Genomic DNA, 12,388 nt, shown 5'->3' with positions numbered 1-12,388 from the left:
CTTCCTCCCTCTCTCATGGTCCTTCCCACAACGCCTCCACACCAGACTTTATTTTTTCTGTTTTGTTTCCCAAAGCGATATGGTCTTCATGCAAGGCTTGGTAATGAAGTGAGATAAAAAGCCAGAGCGAGTGTTTAGAGCGTTGCTGGGAGGGCTTGAGCCACCTCCTGGAAAGGCCACTCAGTCGGCGCTGGGAAGCTGAGGCTGCCGATAACAGATCACCTTGGGCACGGACAGTGCAAGAGGAGCTGGGGGGCAGATGAAACCCAGAGGTGGGGGGTCCAGGCTGGGGACAGGGACGCGTGGAGCATCTTTTATCCTGTGTCTCAGGAGATAAAATCCACAATCTGCCACGTGGGGCTTGAAAATTAATTCCTAAATTGTAACACACACAGCAGATGCAGGACAACTTGTGGGACGGGGATGATGATATCGAGGCCCGGGAGCTAAGAGATAGATTTCATATTCCCTGCTGACTCCATGTGCCCCTTAAATGAGGTACATCCTTGTGGGCAGCCCGCCTGGATGCAAGAGGCTATGGCCTGGCATGGAAGGCCTGTCCACCGCCTGGGCTTGGGGAGCAGGGAGGTATGAGCCAGGACAGACCAGACGGAGGCTCTCTGCTTGTTCCCCAGGACTGTCCCCAGCTGGTGCCCACGGAGGAGATCCTGATACCCGTCGGGGAAGTAAAACCAATCACCCTCAAGGCTCGAAACCTGCCCCAGCCTCAGTCCGGCCAGCGAGGCTATGAGTGCGTCCTCAACATACAGGGAGCCGTCCACCGGGTCCCCGCCCTGCGCTTCAACAGCTCCAGCGTCCAGTGCCAGAACAGCTCGGTAAGAGCACCAGGGCAGGGCTTTCTCTCACACCTGAGCCACGGCCTCAGCCTGACCTGCCCCGGCTTCCAGAACCCTCCGGGTCCACAGGCTGACCCACGTCTCCAGGGACAAAGGAGTCTCCTGGCATAAGCTGATAGCTTTGTGCCCTTTCTGAGTTGAAAGAATACTTCTTGGCCTTTGGTGAAACTTCAGCCAACGCCAGTCAACTTGACCCCAAACCCTGTCCGCATTCAGGGAGTGGATCCGCTGGAGGGCAGGGCACCACGCGGGAGGAGAGCTGCAGAAGAGATCAGTGCAAGTGGAAGTAGAGTGGCATGAGGGGAGGGGGGAAGGGAGGAGGAGGAAGCCGTGAACTCCAAGAGCAGCAAGGGTTAAACCAATCCCGAATGCCAGACAGAAAGCACGAGGTGTTTAATTATACTACTAGCCCAGAGAAGATCTTTTCATCTGCTAACTCCCTGTCTCCCTGGGGGGTCAGCTGGGAGATGGGGGGGATGTGACAAAGGTGACAGAGGTGCTGAGGGAAGGTAATTCGCCCGGGAGAGATAAAGAGAATCTGGGCCTCTTATCAGGGAGCTGTCAAATCGGTAGAAGGCCGCCAAGCACCCAGGGAGGGTGGGAGATGAGAAAGCAATGGAGCACAACAAAGGGAGGAAGGTGGCAGGAAGGGCCGGAGTGACGGGCCCTGGGAGCTAAGTGGCCGGGCTGGGCAGTCCCCACAGAGGGGATTCCCACAGAGGCTCAGGGGCTGGGCCACCAGTGGGGCTGTTTCTGATGTGTCTGAGGGCTTGAGAGTCCTCGGTGGGATCAGCATGGGAGAAAGTCCACTCCCAGCTACAGCTTGGGGGCCTTAAATGGCAGAGCTGATCAGATCTGTGCCCAGAAAGCTCTGGGCACTTTCCCTAGTGAACTGTTGACCAAAGTAAAGCTCAGGTGCAGAAAGAAAGGGCCACCACAGGGCCTGGCCAACCAACCGAGGCACCGCTGTGTGTTACACACATGCTGTGCTCAGGGCTCTGGGATTTACAGAGCGGCATGTGGACTTTCTAAAGAGACTAGACTTCCATGTGAAAAGATGCAAAGCAGCTCCCAGGAAGTGCCTGGTTAAAGACAGAAACACCAGGGGACGGAGAGGTTGGGGAGGGCTGGGAGGAATGGCAGAGAAGACACCTGGGGAAGGTGAGTCTGAGCTAGACTAGGAGAGTAAAGGTGGTGAAGGGTGGAGGCTGTCGGGGGAGGGAAGAATTCTTAGGAGACGTGAACTGAACACATACAGAGAGGGGCTTGGGTGGGTGTGCTTGGAGACAGGTACTTCAAAGATTCTGGAGGAGAAGTGGAAGAGAAGGTTGGAGAACTAAGCTTGGATGGGATTATAGGGGGTATTGAATGCCAACTAAGGGGTTTAAGCTGGATCCTGTTGGCATTAGTGACCAGCAGTCGGGGGGAAGACACCATATGGTTAATGTGAACGGTGCACGGGGTTCCTGTTTCTCCCTCTGGTTCTCTCTCAGCCCAGAGGGAACCAGAGCCCCTGGTTTCTTTCCTGGTCCCCTGAGATAGCAGCAGCTTCCCCGCCCCCCCGTGATAGAAAGCCTCACGAGCGTGTACCTCTGCCCCTCTCCCCACAGTACCAGTACGACGGGATGGACATGAGCAACCTGGCCGTGGACTTTGCCGTGGTGTGGAACGGCAATTTCATCATTGACAACCCTCAGGACCTGAAAGGTAAGCAGCTACTTCCAGGTAGAGTTTTTTGTTTTTGTTTTTGTTTTTGCGGTATGCGGGCCTCTCACTGTTGTGGCCTCTCCCGTTGCGGAGCACAGGCTCCGAACGCGCAGGCTCAGTGGCCATGGCTCACGGGCCCAGTCGCTCCGCGGCACATGGGATCTTCCCGGACCGGGGCACGAACCCGCGTCCCCTGCATCGGCAGGCGGACTCTCAGCCACTGCGCCACCAGGGAAGCCCCCAGGTAGAGTTTTGATCTTTCCGTGACCCTGGGAAAAACTGGGGCTGGAAGGATCAGAGCCGGCCAGCTGCTGTGCCGTGAATAATACACTGCCTCTGTCAGCGTAATTCTTCAGAGGATCCTAAAGCAACATTTGGCGCCATCAAAGCAGTCCTGTTGGGAACCTGTTTTATTACAACCAGAGCATCCGCCGGGTGGCTGCCGGTTCATCACGTTTTCCTTCGGCTCCCGGAGACTTTGAAGTGTCTGTGGAACCCGACCAGGAGAGCAGCAGGCAGGAATGTCCTGCCAGTTTCCCTGGAAATGGAGATATTATTTCCAATCAGGTTCTGGTTCCCCTGTCCTTGGCCCCAGTCACTGCACAAGGGAGGTTTGAAAGGCGGCTCCCCTGGTCCTGAGGCGGACGGGAGGGACCAGCTTGCTGACTCGAGGGCACAGCTGTTGCAAGGAAGCTCAGGAAGGAGCTGGGCTGATGCAGGAGGGGGTGTTCCATGAGGCCACCTCATTCGTGTCCTACACACCCATGTGGAGGTCCTCCTGGGTGCAGGCAGGCTGCCCCCAGTGCAGCATTCCTCCCAGCTCTCAAGAATGACAAAAGTGACTCCAGTTTGATGAGCACTCTGGCTAGGCACTCACTAAGTGGTTTATTTGAGATTATTTTCCTAATCATCACAACAACTCTGAAGGGTATGTACCAGTATTATCCTCATTTTATAGATAAGGAAACTGAGATGCAAAGAAGTTAAGAGATGTACCAAGACTGTTCACTTTGGCAACCTATACACTAAAATTGGAACGATGCAGAGGTCATGACCTCCGCACAAAGATGCTGCAAACTCACAAAGCATTCCATGTTTTTAAGACAAAGACTGTGCAGTATAACTTATATGTGGAACCTGAAAAAAAATGTCCAACTCACAGAACCAGGGTAGAAGAGTGGTTGCCAGGGGTTTGAGGGGGTTGGAGAAATAGGGAGAGGTTGGTAACAGCGTACAAACTTCCAGCTATAAGATGAATAAGGTCTGAGGATCTAATGTATAATATGGTGGCTCTAGTTGGTAACACTGTATTACATAATTGAAATTTGCTAAGAGAGTAGAACTTAAATGTTCTTAACACATATATATGTATATATATATATACGTATATAGACATACACACACACACATATAGATACGGGGGTGATGGATGTGTTAATTAACTAGATGGGAGGAATCTTTTCACTCTTTGTATGTATGTCAAATCATCACAGCATACACTTCAAATATTGTACAATTTTTTTGTCAGTTGCATCTCAATGAAGTTGAAAAAAGAAAAAAAATGAACCAAGAGTCAAATAGTAAGAGCCAGGATTTGAACCAAAACAGTCTAATTCTGGAGTTCACATGCTTAACCACATCACTGTCCTCCCTCCCAGTGGCTCCGGCTACTGTGGGATGTGAAACCTCCTTCCCGTAGAACCCTATCACCGCCCCCCACCATGAGCCACATTCCACCACATTTCAAGTAGCCAGGGTTGTCACAAGCCTGTCCTTCAGCCCGAGGGTCACCCCATGGGCACAAAAAGAGGGACTGAGGCCACAGGAGGACCTGAAAGTGCTTCAGCATCTCTTCCAGATGCTACGGTCCCTGTCCCGGATGCTGCCATGAAAATCAGTGCTACTTAGGCTGGGAGATTTTTTCTATTTCCCCTCGTACCCAGGCCAAATTTTCTCAGTGCTAAGAGATAGACATTTCCCCTGCTGAGGATCTGGGCTTAGTTCCCAGAGGTTGCCTTTGCACCTGGAGCTTAGAGAAAAAACAGCCACATCTGAGCTGTGGCATCGGAACCCTCCCTTGTGGCGCCTGACAACTTTTAAGCAGCTCCTTGAATGCACAGGCCATGGCGATCTCACATTCACCTCCCACCCAGATCCCAGCTGTTCCTGGAGATTAGGCACCATGTTGGGTGGAGGAGGCCACAGTGCTTAAGGACGCGGATTCTAGAATCCAACAAACTGGGATTCGAATTCTGGCTCTTTCACCAATAGCTATGTGAACTCAGGCTAATTACTGCTCCTCTCAATGTCCAAAGTTCATTATCTGGGAAATGGGGGAAAAGATGCCCACCTCTCAGGGTCACCCTGAGGATCAAATGAGAAATTAGATGTGGACCATTTGCATATTAATAAATGCATCATGTGGATTTGTTCATTTTAAGATTCCCATTTCCTGCCCTCTACCATAAGAAGCCATAGGCATGAGGATGTTTCAGTATAGCCCCTGCAGCTGAGACTGAGGAATGTTTGGCAGAGCAGAGGAGTAGAATGGGGACGCATGGAAGAATAAAAAAATACCTCTACCCTGGGGCATGTACCTGAGCTCCAGAGGCATGCCGCCCAGGCCTGAGAGCTTATGTCTGCTTGACCAGAAGAGTTGAAAAATGACTTTCTAAGTATTCTGCTTCTGAAGACTTCTACTTGGGACTCTGAATTCAAAACTCCAGCAGACAACCACCAAGCCTCGGGCTCTCCAAACGGTTCTGCCGACTGGCCTGTCTAGGGCTTATAAGTGGGTAGGAGACAAAAGCAAAAGCATTTGCAGACTCCAAAAGTGACCTGTTAAGTAGCCAGTTTGCCCTCTCTGGGGATATCCGCTCCATCCACAGGGCCATGAACAGGATGGCATCAACCATCTTTCCTTATCAGCTCTGCCTCCACTCTGCCAGGCATGTGGCCTTTCTTGAAGCCCCAGCTGATGCCTCTCCCAGACCCACCCAGTCCCCTGTGTGCCTCTCTCCTCTCAGGACCTGCGTGCGAGCAGCACAGCGAGTTGGATCTGCAGAATCCCAGCTTGGGGCACTAACCTTAGTAAACTCCAAGAGTCATTACATCTCTCTTTGAGCTTCTTTTTTGCCTGAAATGGGGAAATCAGTCCTTACCTCTTTCAGCGAGGGCCGTATGTGGCAGAAAGAGAAGCAGCAGCGTAGAATGTAGTTTGAGTTCAAAGAAAAGATAATAAGCATGTACAGAACATCAGCTATGTTACAGGCACTGTGCTAAGCCCTGAATATACAACGTCTCATTCAAACCTCACAAAAAACCATGATTATCACCATGTTATAGAGTAGGTACTGAACGTTGAAAGAAGTTAAATTCTTTGTCACATTGCTAGGAAGTGGTGAAGCCACAATTAAAGCCCTGATCCAATTTAATCTAGAGCCAGAACTCTTAAATAATATTTTCTTGTAGTGCCTTTAAACGACTGCTAAGAGGCTCAATTTATTATTAATTCCCCATCAATTATTCTTGCAGGGATAATGATGATCATGGGTGTTATCCATGGATGGGGGGCGGTTTCTATCACGCCTGCAAGAAGGGAGTCAATTGTGAGGCGTCCTCTCCAACCCCATCTGTGACTGCCCCTCCTCTCTTTGCAGTCCACCTCTACAAGTGTGCAGCCCAGCGGGAGAGCTGTGGCCTCTGCCTCAAGGCCGACCGGAAGTTCGAGTGTGGCTGGTGCAGCGGTGAGCGCAGGTGCACCCTCCAGCAGCACTGTAGCAGCCCCTCCAGCCCCTGGCTTGACTGGTCCAGCCACAATGTTAAGTGCTCCAACCCCCAAATCACCGAGGTGAGTCCCCCAGTTTCCCAGAGTGGGATGGGATGGCTGGGAGCTGACCCCAGGGCAGTGGGAGTTGAGCCTTTATGGAAGAATTCTTGGCATAGAGTGAGTTTAATGTGAGGGTGTGTAAAGCCTCTCACGGGTGTCTCGATGGCCTGTGTCCAGGAGTAAATGCCAAGCGTATGGAAGTGTGTCCTCACGCCCGTGCACGAATGTGCGTGCCCGTCGGTGGGCACCGAGGAGGCACAGCCAGTGCAGCCTCCCTGCCAGGCTGGCTGAGCCAGGTGGGGACGAGAAATCAGCTGCATGGCGGGTGAACGTTTCAGAAAACAGGTTTAGCTTTTCTCAGCAGAAATGCGCTTTCAGGAGCTGCAGTTAGCTCAGAGTTGCAAAGCTGAAAACGGAGGAAGAAAGTGAAAGCAGGCACTGCATTAGCCACCGTGCCATTTCCCCGGGTTTACCCTGGGTCCCAATTTGTTTGTGCATTTTAATGGAAAGAAATAGGTAATTAGCTACCCTGGAAAAAATGATGTTTCCTGAATAGTCAATTGCAAAGGAAGATGAATAGGTAATGTGAATGAACATGCAGCTGCTTGGAGTTTGAATGGCCGGGGAGAGGAATAGTTGTATTTAACTTCGGTTGCAATATGTGCTCATCACTCTCTGCTGCTCCCTATTCACCGACTGTCACTTGTGCTTTGAAACTACTTGCATGTTCCTTATGGTGACTAGGAATATCGGCCAGGGCAAGTACCACTGTGATTTGCATGTTTAAGAAAGTAGGAGGGGGTAATTCCCTGGTGGTTCAGTGGTTAAGACTCGGGCTTTCACTGGTTCGATCCCTAGTCAGGGAACTAAGATCCCACAAGCCATGCAGTTTGGCCAAAAAATTATAAAAAAAAAAAAGCAGAAGGGGCTGCTCCTTTTCTACCTCTTCCCTGAGCAGAGGCACTGTCCCTTTCCCTGCCCTCAGACAGCTAGCTCCCTGAGCAGCTCAGGGCTCCATGCCTTCTCCCTGATTCTAGTGATTTCCAGCAACGGCTGCCTTGAGAACTTGCTCTGTTCTGTAATTCTTCTTGCTGCTGCCTCTGCACCTCTGGTACAGGGGAGCTTAGGCAAGGACTTGCTTCCATCAGCCCCTCTCACTTCCAACAACCGGCTGCTGCCCCAGCCCCATCTCCTCTCTGACTGGCAGGGGCCCCAGCCCAGCCAGGAGGCAGCCTTCTCCCTGAGAAACTTATGCCTCCGCCACCCCTGCTCGCTGACCGAGGACTGACAGGCTGCTCTGTTCGCAGAGGACACCCAGGCTACACGATGCTAATTAACCCCCTGAGGTAATTAGGCTGTAATTGATTTTCCCAGGGAACATAGCAGCAGGAGTTGGAGGCCCTGAGCAGTTGGGTCTCCTCTTGGTGTTTTTCAAGTAGAGGCTGTGGAGAAAGAAAGAGTATCTTGGGAGAGAGACAGACCCACACCGTGTCTCCAGACACTTGGGGGACAGCATTCTGGACAGCACATGTGAGCTGGAGGAGACAGGGCTGGAATGTTTTATTCACTTTCATCCTGCACCTCCCACCCCCAATCTATCCTCCTCTCCTTATAAAAGTCATTTTTCACTTTTTTAACTTTTCATGTTTGAAATAATTTCAGACTTATAAAAAGGTACAAAAATAGCACAAAGAACTTTCATATACCCTTCACCCAGATTCTCCAAAATTAACATCTTACATAACCACAGTACAATGATCAAAATCAGGAAATTAACAGTGATAGAATAAAGCCATCTAATATACATGTCTTATTCACATTTGCCAGTCGTCTCACTGATGTCCTTTTTCTGGTCCAGGCTCCAATCCAGGATCACATGTGGCATTCCATTGTCATGGCTGCGCAGTGCTATAATCCTCAGTCTTTGTCTTTCATGACCTTGATACTGTGGAAGAGCACGGGACCCTTACTTTGTAGAACGTCCCTCATCTGGGATTTGTCTGATGTTTCCTCACGATTAAATTCAGGTTATATAGTTTTGTCAAGGAACACCAGAAAAACTGTAGGGTGCATGTCCAAAGGACACAGGAGCCAACTTGATTTGGCCCTAGTGGCCAAATCTGGGGCAATGTAAGCAAGAAAATAAATTATAATACTAATGGACTATACTCAAGAGAATAATATAAGAATCTATGGTCCTTATTGATATAATAAATTAATAACTAATGTGGGAGAGAGGAAGCTCCTCTTTATACTAGAACTCCAACTCATAAGTGTAGAAGGACTTAGGGAAATAGAAAATCGCCATTTGGCAAAATTCACAGTAATAATTGTTTCAGGCAAGAATGGCCAATGAATGCTAAAATTAGCAAGTGAAAGTATGATGAGAAATAGGATATTTATATAGCCTCAAGCTATCTCCCCACAAGATATGTATTAATTACAACAAGCAAAATAGTTCAGTATACTTTCATATACCCTTTACAGTGAAGAAACCTGGTAGACAGTGGTTAAAGGGTTAAGGTTCCTTAACCAAGTGATCAAAGTTAACCACCAGTTACGGGAAGAATCAACCTCAGGCACCTCTCCGTGGGATGCGCTGAGAAGAAGACAACCTCATTTCTATGGCATTTGTTACCAAAAATGTATAATTTGTTAAAAGTAACTTCTAAGAAGAATCAACTCATTTTCTTTACCTCAGTTTTCTTGGTTAATTCCTTGATGTTGGCATAGATCTTATTTTTCTGGAATGGTGCTGTCCTGCCCGGGGACAGGGAATTCTGTGAGCTCTGTGCCCTTTTATACATACCTCCCTCTTGTCTCTGGCCCTTCCTTATCTGCAAAATGTGTAGCCCCCTCAGTGCATGCCCACGTGCAAACAGAAGCCATTGACTACAAAGATCTTTCCTGAGGGAGAAGAGAAGGATTCTCTGATGGCCCATGACAGCTACTGGGAGCAGCAGAATGTCCAGTGCTGGAAACCAGTAGGGACTGGAATGGTGCTGTCCTGCCCAGGGGCAGGGAAATCAATGAGATGACCTCAAAGGAATTCTACTTTAGGAAAAGGAGTGAGCTCAAGCTCAGTTGGATGAACAGCTGTGTTCTTTCTTAACCCCTGCTAACCCAACTGTCTCCATAGCAACCAATTCCTCCCCTAGAGACCCATCTCTTATGGCAGCTCCATGTAGGACAAGTCTTACAGCAGATTGAATTTCCCAGTTTGCATCATCTTCAGGTTAGGACCCCCTCAGGATTCACCGTCTGCTGCTTCTCAGCCAGCCCTTGGTGTGATAATGACGCTGTCCCCTGTGAGAGGCATCCCAGGCTGCTCCCATTCCAGCTGTCATCCCGGGTGTCTGTGCACTTGTCACCTGTTCAACCCCCAGTACAGGAGACAACGTGCAGAGGTTTGGAAAGCCTGTGAGATGCCAGGAAGCCATGTTTCTGTCCTTCCCAGCATGTGCTTCAGGACCTGCTGCGACATCGAAGTGGGGGATGTTAGGAGCCATCCCCTAGAGAGAAAGGGAAAACCCAGAGAAAACATTTCCCAAGAAACTGTGAGTGGGCAGCATCCAGCAGAAAGGGGAAAGAGATCGAACATGTTCTTGGGAAAAGAAATTTAGAAAGGACCAAGGGGCTTTGGAGCTCGCGTGAAAGAGGTCTCCACTCAAAGTGAGTGTATTGGTCTGCTAGGGTTGCAGTTACAAAGCACCACGGGGGGCTTAAACAGCAGAAACTTACTTTCTCACAGTTCTGAGGGCCAGAAGTCTAACATCCAGGTATCAGAGGGTTGGTTCATTCTGAGGGCTGTGAGGAGAATCTGTTCCATGCCTTTCTCTTGGCTTCTGGTGGTTTGGGGCGATCTTTGGCGTTCCTTGGCTTGTGGAAGCAACTCCCCAGTCTAAGCCTTCGTGTCCACATGGTGTTCTCCCTGTGTGCATGTCTGTCTCCAGTTAATTCTTTTTAAATAAGAATGCCAGTCATATTTGATTAGGGCCCACACTAATGACCTCATTTTAACTTGATTATCTCTCTAAGGACCCTATCTGCAAATAAGGTCATATTCTGAGGTAATGGGAGTTAGGGATTCAATATATGAATTTGTGGGGGATAAAATTCAACCCACAACAGAACATTCTGAGCAAAAGGAGGAGATGCCATGGTTCTAAGGAATTGATTCATCCATTAAACATTCATGTCATGAGTGACTGCTCTATGCCCTGCACTGTGCTAAGATTGGAAGTTATCACGTGGATAAATTAGTCCTGGGTGGGGAGGAAGGGGGATGCAACCAGCCTATCCCTGAGCATTGGCCACCTGGAAGAGGCTGGAACTTGATTGCCCTGCAGGCGGCTCTGTTTCTTCCAAAGGGCCTCGGACAGAGATTTCTAATCTACACCCTTTGCAGCTGTCTTCTATTAGGAAAGAGAACTGTGACAGGGACCAAGGCCTCCACACCTGATAAGGACACCAACCTCAGGCCAAGGACATGAACAGACAAGCCGTATTCTTAGTTCTGGGAGCCTTAATAATAATAGCTTTTCTTTAACAAGACACTACTCTGTGCCAGAACCCATGTATTCCATATACCTACTCCTCCCTGCAATCCTGCAAGATGGCTATAAGAGCTGGGGAAACAGTGCTTAGGGGAGTAAGTCATTTGCCCAAAGTTGCACATCTGGTTGGTGACAAAACAAATTCAGAACCAGACCCTTCTGACTCCAGAATACGGACTTGCTCCACCACTTGATGCTACTTCTCTTGGTCAGATGGATGGAGAAGTACTCCCTGGCTATACACTTTCCCACCTCACCCCACCCCCAAAACATCTGTGCCCAGGATCTGAATCCCCTTGGAAGGTCTCAGGAGATGCCAGACAAACTGAGAACATGGGCTACTCTTTCAAGTCTGAAAATAACCGTCACCTATCTTCCTAAAGATAATTAAGTCCACACTTATTCCTATGAGTTGGGGAGAAACATGGAAGAGCATTTGGGGGCACTTTTGAGCTTAGGGCAATCAATTCTTGCCTGTCCAGGGGATGTGTTACTTTAATTACATGTGTTTCTTAAAGCTATCAGACTCGGTTTGGTTGGTTTCTGGGTGTGTCTATCAATGGGAGGATGGTTACAGTGAAAGTTACTCTCACAAGCATCTCAGCCTGATGGGAGAGCCCACAGGATGAGGCCCAGGTGGTTCATGCCTGCAGGTGAGAACGGAGATCAGGGTGCAGTAAAGGCGAAGCAGGCTTGGGATGCAAGGGACGAATCCCCAGTGTAGGGGTCCTCAGGGAGTGACCAGGAACCTACACCCTTTGGCTACCAAGAAACGCTCCTGTGTGTTTCTGATGTCCCCTAACACAATGCACAGTAAGAGCACACTGTTGCCAGGTCCTAGGAGTACTGGGACCTAGGACCACCTTGTAGCTTTTACTGTATAAATTTAACTTCAGTAACTTCCCCCACACCTCACTTGTCCATGTTTAGGGAATACTGATTCTGTTTAGCATTCTCTTAATTACATGTAACCGGGAAAGAAAACCAATTGTAGAAAACCGCCAACACTGCCCTCCAAAATCAAGCATAAATAATCGTTGATGCGATGGTAGTTTGAGATGATCCATTGCTCTTGCTTTCTCCTGCTCTCCGTTTGCCCAATTTTTTTTTTAATTTTTACTGGGGTAGAGTTGATTTACAACATTGTGTTAATTTCAGGTGTACAGCAATACATATATCCACTCCTTTTTTTAGATTCTTTTCCCATATAGGCCATTACAGAGTATTGAGGAGAGTTCCCTGTGCTATGCAGTAGGTCCTTATTAGTTATCTATTTTATATATAGTAGTGTGTATACCAAATATTTTAAAGTAGATTCTTTTCCTGGATTCTCTCAGATGCAAATGGATTTGTGAAACTGTTTGGAAAGCTGGAAGCTTACAGGTATTTATCCATAAGACTGCACTGAATCTCGGCGGGAAAAGCCGGGAGCCACCTGC

At 49.0% G+C, this 12,388-nt stretch overlaps 1 protein-coding gene across 1 annotated transcript in view; it reads left to right on the top strand.

Moving 5' to 3' along the window:
• Window positions 1–12,388, top strand: part of PLXNA2 (plexin A2) — a 216,648-nt gene that overhangs the window by 155,115 nt on the left and 49,145 nt on the right. The window contains exons 10-12 of the mRNA XM_079937942.1: window positions 636–836; window positions 2,468–2,564; window positions 6,224–6,414. Of these exons, the coding sequence (XP_079794068.1) occupies window positions 636–836; window positions 2,468–2,564; window positions 6,224–6,414 (489 nt within the window). The remainder of the gene's footprint in view (window positions 1–635; window positions 837–2,467; window positions 2,565–6,223; window positions 6,415–12,388) is intronic.

The sequence above is a fragment of the Stenella coeruleoalba genome (assembly GCF_951394435.1).
Source record: "Stenella coeruleoalba genome assembly, chromosome: 1".
Lineage (NCBI taxonomy): Eukaryota > Metazoa > Chordata > Mammalia > Artiodactyla > Delphinidae > Stenella > Stenella coeruleoalba.
The sequence above is the reverse complement of the archived record's forward strand: the minus strand, read 5'-3'. Positions and strand labels throughout refer to the sequence as shown.